The sequence below is a fragment of the Sceloporus occidentalis genome, unplaced genomic scaffold (genome assembly GCF_023333645.1).
Source record: "Sceloporus occidentalis isolate IW3139 unplaced genomic scaffold, rSceOcc1.0.p SCAF_1, whole genome shotgun sequence".
Lineage (NCBI taxonomy): Eukaryota > Metazoa > Chordata > Lepidosauria > Squamata > Phrynosomatidae > Sceloporus > Sceloporus occidentalis.
This window is the reverse complement of record NW_028316981.1, coordinates 219,755,566-219,778,679: the sequence shown is the minus strand read 5'-3', so window position 1 is coordinate 219,778,679 and position 23,114 is coordinate 219,755,566. Positions and strand designations below refer to the sequence as shown.

Below are 23,114 nucleotides of genomic sequence, written 5' to 3'. Positions count from 1 at the left end.
TCAATCTCAGCTTCCACAGCAATATCAGGACCACAAGTGGTCTGGTTCCCCTGCCTGATTACCTTTGCTTGGAGAAATTTTTTTTGAGGAGGGGGAGCGCAGAAGACACCTGTTATGGTCCAGAGAGTGCTAATGGTCCCCCCCCCCCTGTTGTCATTATGGGAATTGTTGTGTCTGTCCCCTTGGCCTCCCATGTTTCCCCATTTCCTGAAACTGCACCTAAGATCACTGGAAGAGCATCTGTGGAGCCTGGAACACTCCTGGCTCAACCACTCACTGCTCACAGACCCACAGATAGAAGTCAATTCCTTCGACAGCTTTTTCAAGATAACCGTCAGCTGGATGACGGTAGATAGGAACTAAAATTTAATGTAGATAAGGCAGAGAAGGAGTATTTCCCATGCCAGAAACTGGGTACAAATGCTAATGTTGAAATGAGGCTTCGACTATATTGCACACAAGGCAAATTGCATACAAGTCTAAAAATAAACCAGCATTTTACCAGTCTGATGTGCTGTCAAGCTGTCTGCATCTGTAGATTTCACAAATGAAAATGTACCCATATTTTCTGAAAACTACGAAGGTGTAAAAACACTGAATTTACCAATGATATAAACACCACATACAACATTGTGTACGCTTGCTTAAATGGTCTGCAACTACTGAGAAAATTAGTGGTATGAATGGCATTTGTATATCATTGGTGTAATCTCTTTCTGTCTTCAAAATGTTTTGAACAACATTTCTGTCTTGTTGGCGCCTTCCTTTACTGTTTTCCTTGTTATTTAATATGTAAATAGCAAACACAAGACAAAACAACTCTATACAGAGAAAAAAAAAATGGAAATACCTGAACATAGGCTCTGCAGGAACGTTCCCGTTTCTGAAGCTGAATCCATAAAGATGACATTTATAAACACAGGATGTTTGGAAAAAAAAAGTTAATGTCAGGAAAAAAACAGTTATATAGAATATTTACAGTTATATAGAATATATACTCATTCCTTACAGCATCATTCCAACAATAAACAGCAGATAATAATAAAAACTTAAGCAGTCTATCAGTATCTTTGAAATCCAGTCACATGCACAGTTGTCAGTTATAAAAATATTTGGGACAAGCTGTAAACATCATAGATTCTCTTTCCAATTAACTGCCCCCATCCCAGTTCAATTTTTATTGAGGCCTTCGCTAGAATTGCTTCTTAATTCTTAAGACTTCATTTGAAAACTCTGTGATGGTGATGAGATGATCTGATTCAAAAGACCACTTTTGCATGAGTAAATTGCAAAACGCTTCCAGGTGGCATATCTGGAGAACATTTTGAAGGCTTCAAGGGACCTGACCGCCAAAGCTGGCATAGAAAATTGTCTAAATTGTACTTCACTGTATTGAATCTAGACTGATCTCCCTATGTAGAGCAAGCTGCACAATTTTATCAGGACTGATAAATATAAATAAGGCACACAGTTAAACATAAAAGCCTCTTACTGTTTTTCATGGGGTGGGCACTTGGATGCACTGGGGAACATGCAGCTCCCATTTATATCTGAGTATAGTTTGGATGTCATTACCTCTTGCAAAGTAATAGACGTCACATAACTGACATTAAATTCAGATGCATATCCAAATTATACTTGTAATTCCTGACAGTACTGTCGATTTCTTTCTCTTGGATTTACATGAAAAGCCATTGATTTCTAGTGCACAATGTGTGGAAGAAGAGAAAGTAAATTACTGAAACAGTGGGCTTCATCACCGATTTGCCTGATATGTGACTTGGGTCTCTCTAGCATTCAAACATGGATGTATTGAACAGTTTTGAAACTAGACCAAAGAAATTTGGTAAGATATAACTGTTTCGGTAGACCATTCTCTTTTTTGTCTTTTTCCGCCTTTTTGTCATCTCCATGTCTTGAAGAAAATGGTTTTAATCCAATGTGATCTATTGGATGAGAATTCATTTATTTGCCCTAATATTTTTATTAATCTTCATAGAAGACAAATTTAATCAAATTAAAACATCACAGAATAGCTTTAAACCAAACCTAAAAGTAAAATTAAATAATTAAAACAAAACCAAAGGTCAAACCAGGCTCTCAAGTCCCACAACCCAACTCTTCTTTGTGGAGAGACAGAAAAAGACCCCAGCAGTTTTGCTTCAGATTAAATATATTTCCAGGAGTTTTAATACATTTAAAGATCTGTTAATATCTACCTCCTATTTAGGGAACTAATAATTGTGATCATGATTACACAGACTCTTCAGTGTTGATAATTCAGTTCAGGGGCTGACTTTTATTCCTTATAATTTAAATGTTTAAAAAAATCTATATCTGGAGTATATATAATAATTATTCTTTATTTTATTAATGAATTTCCATGAAATTTATTGGTTTATCAAAATTCTGGCTAGCTTGGGTGCCAAAAGAAATGATTAGTTATGCTAAGAAGGAAGTAGGAGGAATGGTGGACATTTTCATTTAAGCAGAAATGTATATCATATATGAACTGGATTTTGTACATATAATCATGGAATACATTTAAAAGAGAAAAATATCATCTTTATTATTATTTTTAATGATTTACTATTTTAATAAAAGTAATATGAAAAAAAAAAGCACACACACAGCCAGCCAAGCAGTTGCCAATATCCAGCACTTTGTGTAAGATGGGCCTTACTTACATCATTGCTCTTCAAATGCCTGTTGGAATGAAAGCATTTTTGCTTGTTGGTGAAAAGAAAGTAGGGAAGGTGCCAGACTTAAATTCTCAGGGGAGGAATTTCTTTATAGAAATTCCTTTATAGAATCACAGAGTTGGAAGAGACCACAAGGGCCATCCACTCCAACCCCCTGCCATGCATTCAGTCACTGTTTAAAGACCTCCAAATAAGGAGTTTCCAACACTATCCAAAGAAGGATGTTCCACTATTGAACAGCTCTTACTGTCAGGAAGTTCCTGTAATAATCCTGGGGCAGCCACTGAGAAGGCCCTGTTTCTCCCGTGCCCCCCACCAGATGTACCTGTGAAGGTGGCAGAACAGAGAAAAGGAAGCAGACCAGCAGCCAGTGGAGCTTTCTGCAACAAGGGAGTTGTATACTTCTTGTGGCCAGCACCTGTTAGTAATCTGGTTGAAACTGGTTGTACTACTTGAAGTATCTGAACATTCTTCAAAGGCAGCCCCATACAGACAGTGTTAAAGTAATACAACTGGGATGTAACCAAGGCATTTGTCACCATGGCCAGATACAACATCTAAACTGCACTCCTGGCTTCTGCTGAGACCTGGGCATCCAGGCTGAGAGGTGAGTCCAGGAGGAAAAACATCCAAGCTGCAAGTCTGAGATTTCAGGGTTGTAACACATCTAGCAGAGGAGACAGACCAAGAGCATGTCTGTCTTTCCTGGATTTTTTCATTCATTCATTCATTCATTCATTCATTCATTCAACCTTTATTAGGCATACAACAACAAAGATTTACAATAAAACTTCAGGATCATTATTATAAAATTTAATCCATAATCTTGTTGCCTCCACCAGAAAATTGGCCATTAGCCTGGTAATATATCACATCCAAATTCTGGAAGACAATCCAATCCTAGTTGGAAATTGATCCATCTACCTCTTCGATCAGTAAAAGGCCCCACCCGCTCTAGCGCAAACGGTTGTGTCCAAACTTAAAAAGCACTCTTTTCTGCAATTTCATTTTATCCAGTTCAGTGACTAGAAGGGGGTAGTTCAGATCTGTCACTCCTTTCATGGAAGATAGCTGGCTGGCTCAATAAAAACTCAGATATGGAGTTCATTGACTATATTGGTAAATTCGACACTGTATGTTTACAAGAAACCTGGTGCCCATCTGATATCCTACTGCCAGGATTTGTATCCTTTTGTGTGCCTGCATGTAGATCTTCTAATAGGGATAGATATAAGGGGGTGTGGTGCAGAAAACACCCGGCTACCAATCAGAAGGCAGCTGAGGTCCAGCCAATAGAATGTGGGCTGGGACTTTTGAACATTCAGTGTGTCCATTGGTTTTGGCATCTGGAATGTTGACAGTTGGGATTTGACAGTTCAGGGAACAGTTGAGTCCAGGAGGGGATTGGGTTCCATGAGTTCCTGAGGGAATAGTCAGTTAGGGCTTGGAATCCTGAGAGTGAGGGTTCCAGGGATAGAGAAAGACGGTTGGGGTAAAGTCTGAGTACGAGGGTCATTCAACAAGTACTTAGCCTCACCGCCCGATGGCGCTGCTGTCACAAAAGAGTTTTACCATTGTGCAGTACATTCTTTTAGAAGCCTACTGTCAAAGTTTCAGTCAATTCCCTTCATTTGTTTTGTTTTGATAGCCTTTGGAAGCGAGCGTGTCGGTCGGTTTTACAAAAATGGAAAAAGAGCAATATCATTCGGTGATTTGATTCTTGTTTTTGGGAGGGAAAACACGCAGAGAAATCAAAGAGCGCTTGAATGCTGTGTACGGTGACTCTTCTCCTTCGATGGCGACCGTCAAGAATTGGTTCAACGAGTTTGTTCGTGGTCACACGTCGGTTTTTGATGAGCCATGCCCAGGTGCCTCAAAAACGGCTACTACGGAGGAAAATGTAAAAAAAAATCCACGATCTTGTGTTGGCAGACCGCCGATTGAAGGTTTGCGAGATAGCTGAGACTGTAGGCATCGCAGAAGGAACGGTGCATCATATTTTACATGAAGAACTGGGCATGAGAAAGCTGTCAGCGCGATGGGTGCTGTTCCACCACGACAACGCGCCGGCTCACACCTCCGCGGTCATGGCCAAATTGGTCAAATTGGGCTACGAATTGCTGCCCCATCCACTGTATTCCCCAGATTTGGCCCCCTGTGACTTCTTTTTGTTTCCAAACCTGAAAAAGTCACTCGCCAGGAATAGATTTGGGTCGAATGAGGTCATCGCCGCCATGGAGGCCTATTTTGGGAAAACGTATTTTTCGGACGGGTTGAAAAAGTTGGAGCATCGCTGGGCCAAGTGTATCGAGCTAAAAGGAGACTGTGTTGAAAAATAAATCGCCACTTTTCCCAAATTTTCATTTTTCTTTTGTAGGCTAAGTATTTATTGAATGACCCTTGTAGAAAAGGGCTCCCTATCGTTATACTTCCAGGACTCTAGGAAAGGGAGTGGCTGGAGTGTGATATCCTGTGGGATAGTGTTAACTTTGGTGACTGTTAGGTCTAATTTTAAGAGAGGAACTTAATAGAAAGATTGAGTGACTCTTAAGTTATAAGAAACTGGGGATTTAGATAAGATTTATAAACCCAACGGCAACTATAACAAAGTAGAAAGTAACAATTACATAAGATATTATATTAAAACCAACACTGTTAAACCTTCTTGTAAATAAAGTTTATTTGTTTGATTCAAGAAGGACACGCCTGGACTTGAGTTAATACCACACTACTCACAATACAAAACACGGGTGGCAGCAGTGGGAAACAAACTCCTAAGCGCCTGCCATCATAGAAAAGGATTGTGGTTTGAGTGTGCATTACATAATTTGGTGGCAGCGTTAGGGTGAAGGGTGACTAGATGGGGCCTTCACATAAATTGGATGCCACAATAGAAAGGGTATTCTTTACAGGGGGAACTGGCCATATTTCTAAAACTTTCTAGTGGTCTTAAGTATAAAGTACTGACATCATGTGCATCAACAGTGCAAGTTATTTCTTTGCAATTAAGAAACATTAAGATACTTCTGTTTAATATCTATATTCCCTCTACCTCAAATGAGCCTAATTTAGCCACTTACTGGGACCAACTGTTTAGCTATGTTGAAGATATTACCAATAAGTTTGTTTCTTTGAGGTGCATTTTAATGGATCTTTCCTGGATTAAGTTTCAATTTGTTCACCCATTACTGATAACAGGCACCAATTTAGAACCCAAACAGCTTTCTTGGCTTGTAATAATTGGAGTAATAGAGTTGGGTATTATCCTCATACTTAAGGCACCAAATCCCAAAACTCCAGACAAACCCCCCCCCCCCACCCCAGTAGTTTCACATCCATGTAAAACAGCTCAGGGGACAGAACCGAATCCTGAGGAACCCCACAGGCAAATGGCCAAGAGATCAAACAGGGGTTCTCCAGCAACAACTTCTAGCTTTGCCCCTCCAAAACAGAGCAAAGCTATTGTAAAACAGTGCTCCCAAGCCTCATCCCAGTGACCCAGCAGTTCGATGGTATTGAAAGCCTCTGAGAGGTCTAGATGGGCCAACATGAAAACACTCCTCCTGTCTAGCTCCTGATGTAGGTCATCTACCAAAGCAAACAAAGCTGTCTCTGTCCCATAGCCAGGCCTGAAACAGACTGATCATTCATTTCATCCAGAAACCCTTGGGGGTGAGAGGCCATCACACACTCCAGAACCCTGCCTAGAAATGGTTCTGCCCAGTTACTGTTTCCTGCTTAACAAGGCAGCCATTTAGTTGCTAAGGAAAGATTGCCCGGGGGGCATCTGAAACAACAGTTGTCGTCCTCCTGGATCTCCAGCAGGTAAGCAGCTAAATTCTGCTTAGTAGCTCTGCAAAATTCCCTGGCCACTAAAAGATCCTCGTGGCGGTGGGGGGCAGGGGTGGTCATGCTCTGCTCTTTGCCCTTTGCCCCAGGCTTAAATGTTGGTGGTGGGGGGAGATACTGTGTAAGGAACTTCTATATTGTAGCAACTGTGCTTTTAAACACCCATGTCCTTGTGCAAGGGATTCAAGGGACATATGCACACATAACCCTAAATTACCCCTACATGTGCTTGCTATTTGTTTGAATTCCTCTTTAGTGATTTCCCCCTTTCCCCATTTCTTATACATGTTCTGTTAAAAACTGAGCTCAATTGAAACTTGTTTAGCTTCTGGTTTCTTGAGGCACCTCCCATTTTTCCTCCTCATTGGAACAGTCTGAAATTGTGCCTTCAGTATCTCCCTTTTGAGAAGGACAGGTTGCATACCTGTAACGGTATTTCTTCGAGTGGTCATCTGCGAATACATACAAATGGGTTTTACTGCGCCTGCGCAGTACTGTCGGAAACTTCTGGAATCACTGGGCAAAGTACACTTTGCAACAAAATGCAACATTTTGGCGGTAGCTCCGCCCACCCGTTATAAGGCCCCTGCCTTCCCGCTCTTTGCCCAGTTCCAAACCTTTTCGCTGCGTACGCGACTTGTAATGAGCCAATCAAGAGCAGGACACTGAGGGGAGGATGGGCGGGATTTGTATGTATTCGCAGATGACCACTCGAAGAAATACCGTTACAGGTATGCAACCTGTCCTTCTTCTTCGTGGTCTCTGCGAATCATACAAATGGGTTTAGACTGACAAGCTTAAGTAAGCGGCGGAGGGAGTGTCCTGAAACCAGGAGTGGTTCAAACATAGTGGTTTATTACTCCCAATAAAGTTATTAACTCAATGGACTTGTGTACAGTCATTGTTGGAGTAACCCAAAACCTGTATAACAGGCATCATAATCCTGTATCAGCAAACAGTGCATAACAGTTCAAAATTGCATGACAACATACAGTAATGCAAACAGGTAACTTGCATGAAAGCTTTGCATCCGCAAAGAAAAATACCGGTTAAAGAGTTGTATATATACAAACAGCAAAAATACAGTCAAACCCTGCATGATGGAAGGGGTGGCGAGGAAAGAATGCATACGGTTGGACCAAGGCAAACATTGCAATCACTTGTCAGCAACATAAAAGCGTACATTGGACCACTTTAATGTAGCCCTGAAACCAGTACAGCCCTTCCAAACGCTGCGTCGCGTTTGGCCCTAGTGTTCAGCCTATAATGCTTAATAAATGTCATTGGCTGGGACCAAACCGCAGCTTTGCACACATCCTCCAAAGGGACCCCAGTCAAAAAGGCAGAGGATGCAGCCACCGCCCTGGTTGAATGCGCCCATACCCTGGCGGGAAGAGGTCTGCCCAACAGTTCATAGCAGAGGTGGATGGTTTCTGCCACCCATTTTGAAAACCTCTGCGACGATACCGGCAGACCCCTCTTCGGTTCCGAGTAGCACTGGAATAGTCTCTCGGATCGGCTCGAACCCGACGTTCTGTCCAAGTAGAAGGCCAAGGCCCTCCTAACGTCCAGTGTATGCATAGTCCGCTCGACCTCTGTTACCAGGTTCGAGGCCAGGGTAGGCAACACAATGTCCTGACATAAGTGGAAAGCCGACACCACCTTTGGCAAGAAGGTGATGTCGGTACGGAGGACCACTCTGTCCTTATGAAATCTTAAGAAGGGCTGGTCCCTCCGTAAAGTACAAAGTTCACCCGCACGGCGGGCAGACGTGATGGCCACAAGGAAGGCGGTCTTCCAGGTTAAAAGTCTCAAGTCCATTGTGGCCATTGGTTTGAAAGGCTTGGACTGCAGGGCTGCCAGCACAATGTCCAAGCTCCAAGCCGGAGTCGGTACCGACATCGGGGGGTAGAGGTTCCCACAACCCTTTAGGAAACCCTTCACTAAGGGGTCCCTGAAAAAGGAGGGTCTGCCCTCAAACTGGAAGTGGGAGCAGATTGCAGACAAATAGCACTTGATGGAGGTCAAGCTGAGCCCGGCCTCCAGCAGTGCCATGAGGAACTCCAGCAGCACCGGAGTTGTGACCTGGTCCGGGGCGAGGTCTCTCTCCGCCAGGAACTGCAAAAAGCGCTTCCACTTGGAGGCATATGATCTGCGAGTTGAAGGTCTTTGAGCAGCCAGAATCACCCTTCGCACCGAGTCTGGTAAGGCTGCTAAGGGAGGAGCCTCCAAGCCACTAGCGGAAGATGATCGACATCTGGATGACGAACCCGGCTGTCCTGGATCGTGAGCAGGTCTGGGCAGGGTTCGATGCGGAGCCAGGTTCTCCTCGACAGGTGCAGCAGCGACGGGAACCACGGCTGTCTGGGCCACCACGGTGTGATGAGGATCGCATCCGAGCGGTCTGTGGTCAACTTGGCCACCACCCGGACAATCAGTGGGAATGGAGGGAATGCGTAGAGCATGTCCCCCGACCAATGGAAGGCGAACGCGTCTCCGAGGGAGTTCCTGCTGCGCGTTCTGGAACAGATCTGGGGACAATGTGTGTTGTCGTCGGTTGCAAAGAGGTCGATCGAAGGGGTCCCCCATCGATCGAAGAGCTCGGCCACTGTCTCTGGATGGATTCTCCACTCGTGAGAGATTGACGACGTCCTGCTGAGCTGGTCTGCTAGGTCGTTCTCCATGCCTGGGAGGTGTACAGCTTGGAGCAGGATATTTCTCGGGATGCACCAAGCCCAGATCCGCAGGGTGATGTCCAGCAACGTATTTGACTTGGTGCCCCCTTGCTTGTTGATATAGAAGAGCACCGTTGTATTGTCCATTCTGAGAAGGACTACCTTGCCGGTCACAGTCTCTTCGAAGGCTCTCAGGGCCTTTTCCACTGCCAGCATCTCCAACGCGTTGATGTGGAAGTATCTTTCGTCTACTGACCACCTTCCCCTCATGCTGAGGTCGAGAAGGTGAGCTCCCCAACCCTCCAAGGATGCATCGGTCGTCAGGGTTAGCTCTGGCTGAGGCGGGCAAAAGGGTAAGCCTGCGCAGACGTTTTGGGAATCTTGCCACCACGTGAGGGAGGATGCGACGGGCCTCGGAATCGTGAGCCATCTGAGGGGAGGGTCCGACGCTGGGTTGAATACCGAGAGGAACCACCTTTGGAGAGGTCGAAGCCGGAGTCTTGCCCACGGTGTCACGAAGGTGGTCGAGGCCATATGACCTAGAGCTACCTGGACGTCCCTGGCCCTGATCTGCCTGTGCGTCGTAAGAGGCCTGATTGAGGATTGTAGTGCCAGGAAACGGTCCCCCGGGAGGTATGCGATGCAAGAGTCGGAGTCGAGGACCGCCCCGATGAAATGTACTTGTTTGGAGGGCGTGAGGCAAGATTTTTCTAGGTTTACTATTAGTCCCAGGGACCTGAGCATCGTCAACGTGAAGTCGATGGAGTCCAGGAGGTCGGCCTCTGAATCGGCTGCCAGGAGCCAGTCGTCTAGGTAAGGGAAGACTCTGTAACCCCTTTGATGGAGATATGCTACCACCGGCGCCATGCACTTCGTGAAGACCCTTGGAGCCGTAGCCAAACCGAAGGGAAGGACGTTGTAGTGATAGGCGTCGGAGCCGACGGCGAAGGTGAGGAATCTCCTGTGGGACTCCCGGATTCCTATGTGGAAATAGGCGTCCTTGAGGTCGATCGTGGCAAACCAGAGTCCCTGGTGAAGGAGGGGCAGAATGGAAGACAGAGTTACCATTCGGAAACGATGGTATCGAAGGAAAGAGTTCAAGTCCCTGAGGTCTAAAATAGGTCTGACCCCGCCGTCCGGCTTTGGGACCGTAAAGTATCTTGAAAAAAAGGCCCCCTTCAAGTCATCCCGCTGGACTGAAGAGATGGCCCCTTTTGCTATCAGAGAGCGCACTTCGTCGAGAAGGGTGTCCAAGGGTAGGGTTGACAGAAATTTCCCCTTAGGGGGAAGAGATTCGAATTCGAGGGCATAACCCCTACGGACGATGTTAAGTGCCCAAGAGTCTGTCGTGATGGAAGCCCAGGTGTTAAAGAAGGGCTGCAGAATATCTAGGAAGAATGGAGTGGGGACGAAGTGCGCTGGTACCCTTCAAGACCTTTTCTTGGCCTGGTCGTTATCCGGCCTGCGGCCCTTCCGGTAGCGAGGGGACCGCCGCGCCTGCCAGAGGAGGAGGAAGATTGCGAAGGGTACCTGGAACGCTGGGACCCCTGTTGCTGATACTGACGGTCCTGGCCTGCCGGTCTAAAAGACTGACCTTGAGGCTGCCAGGGGCGTTGCTTCTTCCGGAACGGAACCGATGCCGAGGAAGACATGCCGTGTTTCTTGGCAGCCACTTTCATCTTGAATTTCCGGTTCAGCTGGTCGTCCGTATCTGCATGGAACAGGCCTGAGCCGTCGAGGGGCATCTCCTCAATGGCTGCCTTCACTCCCGGATTGAGATCTGATCCGCGAAGCCAGGCATGGCGGCGAAGAGCCATCAATGCTGACATGGCTCTACCCGCGCAGTCAGTCACATTTCTCGACGCCGTGATGAGCCAGCCCCCAATGGAGTGTGTCTCATCCCTTATCTCGACAAGCTTCCTCTGCGTGTCATCCGGGACGTCTGGGATAAGCGGCGAGATCTCCTCCATGAGCGACTGCACATACGTGCCCATACATGCCATGTAGTTCACGGCCTTGACAGCCAGGGGTGTGGCGGAGTAGGCTTTTTTGGCCAGGCCATCTATTTTACGGGCCTTACAGTCCACGGGAGAGGTGGCCTGCTTGTGAGTGGAGGCGACCTGAGCCCCCTCCACGATGGCGGAATTCTGCCTAGGATGGGTGGACAGCCAAGCGCAGCTCGCGGGGGCGACACGGTACAAAGATTCCACCTTGCGCAAAGTCCCAGTCAAGGAAGCAGGGTTCTCCCAAGACCTCTTCAGGATTGTCTCCAAAGAAGGCAGAAGAGGGATGGATGGAGGCGTTGGAACACGCCCATGGACTCGGCGTTCGACTGGGTCCCGGGCCGACTCATCTGGGTAGGCGAGCTCGATGTCCAGGGCCCTGGTCATCTTAATGACATGCTCCGCAAAGGACCGAAGATCATCCGTAGGCGAGGCAGGCTCCGGGTGATGCATATCCTGAGGAGAGTCCTGAGGGGACAGTTCGTCGTCGGACTGGTAGGCCGATGAGGGCACTATCTCCAGGTCGGATTCTGTGTCCGATTGAATCCTCAGATCCTGAACTCTCCCTAGGTCGTGGGCCGTCTGGGCTCTGGGTTCAGTGCGCTTCTCGGCCACCCTGGCTGATTCTGGTCTGGGAGGACCGGATGGCGCCGTAGGTGTTTTAGCCTTGGGAACCTGGCGCCGGCATCCTTCTTCAAAACTACGTAGCGCCGTCTCTCTAGGGACCGCCATATAGTATTTGTCTGCCTCCGAATCATAGAACACATCGGGGTCGTTGAGTTGGACCTCCGATGCACGCCCGGGTGACGAACGCGGCACTGGAGTGGGGGAACGCCGTCCACCCGTAACGGAGTCCTCATCCCCCGAGTCTTCTACCGGAATCACGACGAGTCCAGGAGAACTTGGGGCTACCTCACTTTCCATCCGTCGAGGCGAGAGATGTTGGACGAGCTCCTCCCGAGCTCGAGAAGGAGGTGGCGAAGGCCGCGATGCAGGGACCGGTGTCCTGGGCACTCGGTCCGGAGACCGGTCTGGAGACCGGTGTTTGGAGCCCGAAGAGTGGCTTGACTTTTTTGGAGGCTTTGCCGACGCGGAAGAGTCCTTAGAAGTGCCATCATGGGTCTTTTTCTTTTTGTGGGCTATCGGCGAGGGCTCAGGAACATTAGCCTTCCTCTTGGAGCCTTTGGGAGCTTCAGGAGGGAAAAAGGGGTTGTCCTCCAACTCCACGAGCGCCGACCTGGGGGTCTTATCTCTGGATCCAGAAGAGGCACGGCTCGGTCCCGCGGTTCCCGGTTCCAAAGGGCTAGGTGCCGGGACGGAAACCTCCTTGTGTTTGGAGGACCTCTTCACAGGGTCGCCCGCCTTTTTGGATGGGACGGACTCCTCCCGGCCAGAAACCGATTTTGCAGCCGAAGTAGACCCAACTGGAGAAGCAGCAGCCGCTGCAGCCTCAGACCCCGACTTTTTGTGGGGGTGTTTAGAGGACTTGTCGGTGGTACTGGGCCTGTCTGGGCCGCAGACCACTTGCGGAGACTTGCCGGTGGCTCTGGGCTTATCCGGGCCATGGGCCGCTGAGGAAGAAGGCTGGACAGGAGCCGGGGGCGCCGAAACGGCACTGGACGGGCTGTCCCGGGGCTTGGAGACCAGGGAAATAGTGGAAGGTGAGGGGGCTGCCGGACGGGAAGCCTCCCCGTGCACCTTACCCTGTGCTATCGCCAAGGTCAAGCGGGACTCCCGATTTTTTCTCGCTTGGGACGTCATGGACTTGCAGAGCTGACAAGCCTTCATGTCGTGGTCCTTCCCCAAGCAGAGCAAGCAAGACGAATGCGGGTCCTGAACAGGGAGTTTGCCCCCGCAGACGTCACACTTCTTGAATGGAGGTGACATTATTCCGAAGATGTTGACGGAGTCAGACGGTCCGAGGTCGCAGCACAATGGGGAAGAACAGCAGAAGAATGGTCAAGCACAGTCCGAGGTCGAAGTACAATGTGGAAAACTAGACAGGAATGGTCAAGAACGGTCCGAAGTCAGATAGCCAGTGATTCAATGGAGAAGAGCGATGAGCGAAGTTCCAACAATAGCCAACGCGGCGGAAAGAAGGAACTGGGGAAAGAGCGGGAAGGCAGGGGCCTTATAACGGGTGGGCGGAGCTACCGCCAAAATGTTGCATTTTGTTGCAAAGTGTACTTTGCCCAGTGATTCCAGAAGTTTCCGACAGTACTGCGCAGGCGCAGTAAAACCCATTTGTATGATTCGCAGAGACCACGAAGAAGAAACTCCCATCCGTTCTGAACTCTTCTCTTTTATTATTCCTGACCAAGGGATCACCCCCAGTATTTTCCCGGTTTACTGAAATCAGCTCTTCTAAAGTCTAGAATGCATGTCTGACCATACCTGCTGTCTCCTTTCTACTGTATAGCAAAATCCAAGAGAACATGGTCAGTCCCACCTAAGGATCCCACCACTTGCACTTCATTAACCAGGTCATCCCTGTTGGTTAGGATCAGATCTAAAATAGCTTATCCCCTTGCTTCTTCCATTTTTTTGGCAATGAAATTGCCTTCCAGGCAAGTAAGGAATTTGCTAGGCCTTAATGTTTTGGTTGAGTTTGATTTCCAACAAATATCAGGATAGTTGAAATCACTCATCACTATTACATTTCGACTTTCTGAGTGTGTGGTCATCTGGTCTAGAAAGGCATCATCCAATTCCTCAGTCTGACTACAACAGATGAGACCTAAACTCTAATTGGAAGCCAAGATGACCAAATTGAGACTGTCATACTTCAGATACATCATGAGAAGAAATTACTCATTAGAAAGGTAAAAAATGAGGGTAGTAAAAAGAGAGGAAGACCACAAAGTAGATGGATAGACTCAATAAAGGAAGTCACAGCCCTGGGCCTGCAGGACCTGAGCAGAGTGACTGAAGACAGGAGGGACTGGAGGTGCTTCATTCATGAGCCCAAGTCAACTTGAGGGCAGTTAACAACAACAAAACCAATAGCAAGACTAAGCTTGTTCTGCATGCACATTAGCTTTTCTGACTTTGTCCTAACATGTGTTGACTATTTGTTTGAATTTCTCTTTGATGATTTACATTTTACATTTCTTGTACATGGCCTTTTTAAATCTTAACTCAATTAAAAGTGACTTCCCATTTTTCCTCCTCATTGGAACTGTCTGAAATTGTCTCATTTGATATCTGACTTTTAATAAGCTTCCCTCCATCATGAAATCCCTTCTCTTTTAGTATACCTGACCATGTGTTCATACCCAGTGCTTTCCTAGGTCTACTGAAATCAGCTTTCTTAAAGTCTAGAATGTGTGTCTGACTTTGCTTGGCGTCTCCTTACCACTGTGTAACAAACTACAGGAGTTTGGAATATTTTCAAGCCATGGATAGTTGAATCCATGAATAAAGAATCCGTTGATATGGAGGGCTGGTTGTACTTCAAGTTCATCTTGTTTATTTCCATGCTCTGTGTTAGTGTAGAGACATCTAAGACCATGGATCATTTCCCTCTAGCTGTGCATTTAGGGTTTTTCCCCCCTCCCACTCTGCCTTTTACTATTCACCCAGTCCTTTCTATAACAGCATCTTCAGGACAGAAGCCCAATTGTTCCTGGTGGCACCATCTTTGGAACACTTATTCCCCTCCACTATTCTTCTCTCTTTTCCTGGCTCACATCCATCACGTCCAGGGCCAGCCATATAACACCGGTTTTAAAAAACCTCCATTGGCTGCCCATTTGCTTCCGGGCGCAATACAAGGTGCTGGTAATGACCTATAAAGTCCTAAATGGCTTGGGCCCAGGTTACCTGAAGGACCGCCTCTCCCCATACATTCCGCCTCGCACCCTCAGAACATCTGGGCAGCAACTCCTTAGGGTTCCCGGGGCGAGGTTATCCTCCACTTCTAGGAGGTCTTTCTCCATCGCCGCCCTGGCCCTTTGGAACACGCTGCCCATAGAGCTCTGCTCAGTCACCTCCCTGGCCCAATTTAAACGGGAGCTGAAGACCCACCTGTTTAATATCGCATTCCCCGATTAGTCCTCATAGACCCCCCCGCCATAAGGCCGCACAGGCAATGGTTTGCTAACCCGGGGGCATTTGTTGTTGTTTTTTTTGCTTTTGTACTGTTTGTATTTTAATATTGTATAATGGAATTTTATGTAATTTTAACTATTGTGAACCGCCCTGATCTTTGGAAGGGCGGTATACAAATAAACCATTTATTTATTATTAACTTAGAGGAGAGACAAAATGACAACCTGTGCATCAAGATACTTTAGCTTTCCTATCCAGAACATCACAACCCCTTACAATATCCTGAAGTTTATACCCTGCAGTGTCATTGGTACCCGGGCAGACCAAATGGAATGGGCAACAGCCAGTAGGCTTCATAAGCCCTGTCAGCCTCACAGTCATATTGTGAATTTTTGCCCCAGGGATACAGCACATCTCTCAAAACATCCTGTCAGGTCCACAATGGCTTCTGTTCCCTTCAACATGGAGTCCCCTACCACCACCACACATCACTGGGGATTGATAGGGGCCCTTCCATATGCTGAATATCATAATCCAGAGCATTCTGTAGCATGAAGAAAGCGTTTTTGGTGCATGCAAGAATAGCTGAAAGAGTGAGAGTCACATACTCTTTATTTTGCTGTTTTGCATCCTTGTGGTGCTTTACAGTTGACAGATGGAACCTCTGGGTTTACTTTTGGTGCAATAATCATGGGATAAGCAGGTAATTGATAACAAACCCTGTGCTTTGATAGCATTATGTGCCTTATTGATTAAGTTATGAGCTCTTAACATCTCCTTTATGATCTGGAGTTGATAAAAATATTGGACAGGTCCCAAAGGAAAAGCACAACTCACAACTTTCTAAAAGAGCTGTGGGACCTTGGGAGTTTGTAATTGTGCAGGGAGTTCTCTGTGTCCTAACTACCACTCAGTCATTTGACAATGCAGCATTTGAATGTGCTACAGACTTTGCTTAGGCCAAGTGGGGTGCCATCTGCTTCCTCCCTGAGATCATGCTCCTTGTGTATCTCTCTACCACTAAGGAACAAGGCCTCATGTCATGGACCAATGCCACCCAAATAGTGACCATGCTCTTTTTGCAACACTCACAGCTGCAATTCCTCCCAGACCCATCAAGGTGATTGGAGGATGACATACAACATACCCTACGAATTCTGACACCCACCCACCCACACACACACACACCGTCGGCAGTTCTTTCTGACTTCACTGGCACCCAGTCTGTTGGCCCCCTTTCAAGATTTCACTATTTAAGCCCACCTTTCCATCATTCTGCTTCAGATATCACTGAACAAAGGTAATTTTCAAAAAGATGAACTCAGATTAAAGCCAGGCCATTCATTATTCCCAGCACATACTGTTCTATTTGCATTGGAGTGACTACCTCTGGAATTGTCTGGGGATTACTCACTACACAGATAGAGACAGCAAGTAGCCTGACCAATTCCAGATCCTTGCCCTGCGACATGCCAGATTAATCTACGCTACCAATAATGAGTATGATCATTTGTGGTCATTTCAATGTCTCACTTCCCTTCCTCTGGAGCTAGAGGGCAATCAGTGACAAACATCACAGAGGTCATCTTGGACTTGGAGCTGAAGTCTCCAGCTATCAAAGTTCTTTGAAATGCCAACATTCATATCTCTTACTCTGATAAGTAAATATTTGCAAAGCCTTGCAAGCATAAAATTGCTTGCATTCAGTCTGTCAGTTTCAAGTGAATGCCATTGTCTGAAGTGGGGCACATTAGTGTTACCTTGTCATATTGTCTTGGAATCTTTCCACTTTGTTTCTTCATCAAATGTTGACACTGTATTTGTAGAAATCTATCCAACAAAAAGAACATACCACAAGACCAGGAACAAATAAAAAGACATTGGATGCAAAACACTTAAGAGTTATATAAATGAGATGAACAAATGAAAGACAAAAGAATGAACAACCATATGAGGATGAACCCCAAATTCTAAAAAGCAAGATGGAAGATGTAATAAGAGAAACTGGGAATAATACATCACCAGGAACAGATGATATTCTAATCAAAGTGCTATAATCCACACAGAATCAACTCTAGTGTTAACCAATATATGTCTCAGCAAATATGGAAAACAAAATGGTGTTCAACAGACTGGAAATAATCAATATACATTCTCATCCACAAAAAAGGAGACACAAAAGACTGCAGCTCTTAAAGACATGGGAGTGCTACCACATGTGATAGTCCTGATGAGGAATCTGTACTTAGGACAAGAGGCTACTATTAGAACAGTATATGGAGAAACAAAATGGTTCCCAATTGGCAAAGGGATCAGGCAAGGATGCATATTACCATCCTACTTGTTCAACCTGTATGTAGAAAATATCATCTGAAGAACAGGGTTAAACTCTGAAAAAAGAGGAGTAATGTTAGGAGGAAGGAATATCAACAATCTAAGATATGTGGATGACCCTGTGGATGATTACTAAAGAAGGTCAAAGAAGAAAGTGTAAAGGCATGTTTAATGCTGAAGATAAAGAAAATAGAAATAATTACCATGGAGGACCTACATACATTCAACCTAAACAATGAGGAAATCATATAGTAAAATAATTGCTGTATCTTGGATCCAAGATTATTCAGAAAGGAGTCTGTAGTCAAGAAATCAGAAAAAGACTAGGAATGGGAAGGGCAGCCATGAAAGAAGTAGACAAGATACTAAACAGTAAAGATATACAACTGAGCACTAAAGCCAGAATCAGCATGTATGGATGTGAGAGTTGGACAGTGAAGAAAGCAGATAAATTCATTTGAAATGTCGTGCTGGAGAAGAGTGCTGAGCACACTGTGGACAGTCAAAAGGACAAACAAATGGGTCCTTTACCAGATTGAACTCCCCCTGGAAGCCAAGATGACTCAATTAAGGCTGACCTACCTTGGCCACATCATGAGAAGACAGGACTCACTCTAAAAGACAATACTGCTAGGAAAGGTGGAGGGAAGTAGTCATAGGAAGACCACACACCAGATGGCTAAACTCAGGGAGGACATGGGCATGAATCTGCAGGACCTGAGCTGAACAGTGGAAGACAGGGTGTCTTGGAGATGTCTCATCCATAGGGTCGCAATGAGTCAGGGCCAACTCGAAGGCAGTTAAGAACAACACCAATCCAACACATTCTTGATAGCCTACATAGCTACTAAAATTTACAAGGATAAATTTTGTTTTCCAAATCTAGTATTGTGTCAGATCCCTTTACCCAGGCTGAACCCCAAACTCCAACCCCTGGGAATCCTGCCCTTGTTTCCCCAATTTTCCATTGCTGGATTGGGTTAATGGACCTCAGGGTAACCCCTTTAAATGTGGACTTGTGGCTGTACTGTTGTGTGGGATCTTTCCAATCCAAGCTTGACAGACAGTCAAGGACAGGTTTAAAGCAAAAGCAGAAATTGACTTTTTAAACAGTGTATAAGAATACAATAAACTCTAATATCCTGTTTTTTAGACTCCCCAACATCATAGGCAGTTCTTTCTCAGATCCAAAACGCTATTCTCTATTAGCTCAAAATTGTCTGTGACAACTCAACACCAAGACAGTGCCAACTACCAACCCTGCCTATCTTGTGGTCTCTTCCAATGCTACAATTCTATGATTCTATGATACTAATCCTGCCTGCTTCATTCAGAGACACACTTCTCTTTTTATTGCTTTCTGATCACCTGTATTATTATTATTATTATTATTATTAAACTTTATTTCTAGAGCGCTGTAATTATACACAGCGCTGTACAAAGTCGGTAAAATTAAGTATATAAAAGCCTGCCCAAGGCGTACACTCTAAGATAATAACAATTAAATAGAGGAATAGATAGATGTAGCCCCCCTTCGCAGCACCTTCTCAGTGACAATTGCCTGCTTCCCTCCCAAATACTTTCTTAGGGCGTGTCTACACCATCCGCTTAATCTGGGGCCAGTTCGGAGCATTATGCCCCAGATGGGCCCCAGATTGACCATGATGGGGACCACACGCGGCATGGGTCAAATACAGTGAGATGCCACGTCATCCTGTGCATTGGCCAACTGGGCCCACACTACATCGGGCTTGCTAGCCTGTTCCTCATTTTCAGAGCCACCGGTTTTTTAAGGGCCAGAGCTCTGTGTAAAGCCTGCCCAGCAAGTGGCTGCCTCAATGTGGGACCAACAAGGAGCCCAGCTTCTCATTTGCATTTGCATGGCCTCATTGGAGACACCAAAGCTTTATGCAAAGCTCCTGTCCGCCAAGAAGCTATGGAAGCAGTTCCAAAACCAGTCCAATCCATTACCCTGGCTGCTCAGTGTGGGTGAAGAGGGATGGTGGGCGGGCAGCTGGATGACACCTAGTTGGACCTGATCCAGCTGCACATGTGCCAAAAGGACTGAAGTCACTCCAGAGGTTCAATGAAACCCCGGTATTTCCCCCAGTTGTGCTTAGTTCAGAGCAAAGTCACGCTAAAGGCAAAGCCCCACAGACCTTCCTTGGAAGTGGTGTCAAGAGAGAGTACAGCATTTCCCACAAGTGTAGACAAGCCCTTAGTAGTCATCCAATATAATTTGCATGCTCTGAATAATTTTAAGTGATGATAGAGAAAACGTCTATATATCTCTTAAGGATGTAATTATCCATCCATTCCCCAGGGGATTTGGAGTGCTGATGACCCTGTAAATCTTTGTCAGGCATCTGATCTCCTGTTTCCAAGCAACGCAACTGAACATGCGGTTGCTTAGCAACTCCAGGCATACCTGGATGATAAACATGTTCTTGGTCTCTTTTTTAGCTTGAATTTTGGTCATGATTTTTAGCAAGAAATCCCAGTAATGCTTAGCGTTATTCCACACTGTTTGAAGCAGTTACAAATTCTAGTGGGCAGACCCAAATTTGACCGACAATGATTTCTTTCAACAAGGGCATTATCTAATTAAAGAAGTGCTAAGACTAAGCTACTGATGAAGTCCGGATGCAGCAAAATTGAGTGACAGAATGGAATGAACCACTTCAGAGTACAGTGGAAGGGGGGCTCCATTCCTATGAATGTTACCCTGCCTTGAAAATATCCCTCCCCCTCCCCGCAGTGGGATCCTCACCAACCAGACTACTACAAAAAAGGAGTTTTGTGCAGTACTATAGAATTCCAACATGGAACCCTTAACCTGTAGTCTGAAATTATATTCTGTTTGTCACTTCAACATTTAACTGTCTCCTTCTACTTGTCCCTAGTCCAGTGATGGAGAACCTTTTACAGACCGAGTGCCCAAACTGCAACCCGGACCCCACTTATTTATTGCAAAGTGCCACATCCCTCTGGCTTTCTAGTAAGAAACTCTGGCAAACTCTGTGCTAAGGCAATAGCATGTGTGCCCATAGAGAGGGCTCTGAGTGCCACCTCTGGCATGCGTGCCATAGGTTCGCCATCACTGCCCTAGTCTATTAATCATATAATTTTAATAAATTGAGTAAACTTGAAAGACTTGACATACAGAAAAGAAAGAAAAAGAAAGCACATTTTTGAAAATGGTAGGTGTATATTTATGTGTCTATAATCTTGGCTTAGTAACGGAGATAATCACTGCCCACTACAGTTGGACAGACTAGACAATCACGCTGAAGGGGAAACCTTTACCATTTTTAATCATATCATATGAAGGACCTCCCTAGTGTTTGAAAGAAGGGCATGTTTCTTTTGAGATTACACTGGTTGGCTTCCTTTTTTGCAATTATATGTCTTAAAGACACAATGGGTCCTTGCTATCCACTGGGGTTTGGTTCCAGGACCCTCGTGGGTACCAAAATCTGGGGATGCTCAACTTCCATCATGTGGCACAGTGAAATGATGTCTCTTATTTTTTTTAAAAATGGCAAAAACTAGGTTCGCTTTTGGAATGTGTATTATTTTTGAGTATTTTCATGCCATGGACTCCATGGATAAAAAAATCAAATAAATTACTCAGGTTCCTGCCCCCCAGAATACATTATTAGATCACACAACAGCCTGCTGGACGTATTCAACAATCACTTTGCAGATAAAATCTCTCAAATAAGAGCCAACTTGGATGCTGGTATTATAGCAGAGTCGATCGGTGAGGTGTCCAGCAACTCCGTGAATGAGATTAAACTGGATCAGTTCGAGTCTGTGAGTACCGAGGACATGGATAAATTCCTTGGTAGTGTAAAGAAGACAACATGCCCTCTCAATCCTTGCCCTTCATGGCTGGTTGTTCTGGGAGAAGATGCCATAATGACATGCTTGAAGTGCATTATTAATGCATCTCTTCAGGAAGGTCAGCTTCCACCTTGTCTAAACGAAGTGGTCGTGTGACTGCTCCTAAAAAAACCTTCCTTAGACACCTTGGACATGAACAACAACAGACTAGTCTCCCATCTTCCGTTCCTGAGCAAGGTAATTGAGAGAGCTGTTGCCGTTCAACTCCAAGAAGCTTTGGATGAAACTGATTTTCTGGATCCATTTCAAACTGGCTTTAGGGCAGGATATGGAGTTGAGACTACCATGGTTGCCTTGGTTGATGATCTTTGTCTGGTTATTGACAGGGGAAGTGTGACCATGTTGGTACTCTTGGATCTCTCAGCAGCCTTTGACACTATCAACCATGACATCCTATTAGAATGCCTGAGAGTTAGGAATCGGGCAATGCATTGCAGTGATCCTATCTTTTGGGTTTCCACTTGTGGCAGGAGTCCAGAGTTCAGTCTGTCTGCAAGCTCGTTTTCCTCCCCGGGAAGTAGATGCCTTGTAGAGTGATGTGTCTGGAGATACACCAATTCCAGATCTCTAAGGTAAGATTGTGTTTGGTTAGGGTGACAAACAACCAGTCGTCGAGATATGGAAAAACAATGATGTTTTGCTGGTGGAGGTATGCTACCTCGACTGCCATACACTTGGTGAACACCCTCAGTGACGTGGAAAGTTCAAAGGGCAAAACATGGTAGCAAAAGAAGTTGGGACTGACAGAAAAGGCAAGGAGGTTTCGGTGGTCCTCTCTGATGCTGATGTGAAAATAAGCGTCCCAAAGGTCCAAAGTGGCGAACCAATCTGACTCCTGCAATAGTGGTAAGATGGAAGCGAAAGTTACCATACAGAAATGCTTATATTCAATAAAGGAGTTCAAGAGGCATAGATCTAGAATAGGATGGAGGCCTCCTTTGGGCTTAGAAACAATAAAATATCTGGAGAAAAAACAGTCTCGGATTTGAGGAGGGGGTACAGGCTCAATGGCTCCTTTGCTGAGCAGAGAGCGCACTTCGTTGAGAAGGGAGTCTGAAGGGGGCTTGGTCAAAATATTACCCCTTGGGGGAAGGGGTTGGAGCTCAAGGACGTAGCCACTCCAGACAATTTTTAATACCCAAGAGTCAAATGTTATGGAGGCTCAAGAATGATAAAAGTGGGCCAGATGGTCCCCAAAGGGGGGGGGGGGGGGCAAAAGATCAACGTGTGCTGAAAAACTTCAGAATCGACATTTGCCCTGGTCAGAATTCTTATTTTGGAAGGGCTGCTTGTACTTGGATTTAGATGGGCGTTTTCCCATCTTCCCAAAGATGTTGCTGAGAAGGGAAAAGCTGTTGTTGAAAATCAGAAGGTTGGTTGGATCTCCCCTGGTTGAGGGGAGGGTGGAGGGATAAGAAGGTTGTTGCCATCCCAAACGACATTGGTATGGGAAGGGAGACGGAGGAGTTGCGGAGGAGGACATACCGTATTTACAGGCTGTGTTCCTCATTTTGCTCTTAAACTCCAACTTCTCATCGGTGTCCTTGTGGGAAAAGCCTGAGGCATCAAAGGGGAGTTCTTCAATGGCAAGCCTG

At 45.8% G+C, this 23,114-nt stretch overlaps 1 protein-coding gene across 26 annotated transcripts in view; it reads right to left on the bottom strand.

Annotated features, from left to right (window-relative positions):
- Positions 1–23,114, bottom strand: part of ADGRL3 (adhesion G protein-coupled receptor L3) — a 495,567-nt gene that overhangs the window by 162,222 nt on the left and 310,231 nt on the right. For all 26 annotated transcript variants that reach the window (XM_089489004.1, XM_089489005.1, XM_089489003.1 and 23 more), the window contains one exon: positions 851–889. In XM_089489004.1, the coding sequence (XP_089345130.1) occupies positions 851–889 (39 nt within the window). The remainder of the gene's footprint in view (positions 1–850; positions 890–23,114) is intronic.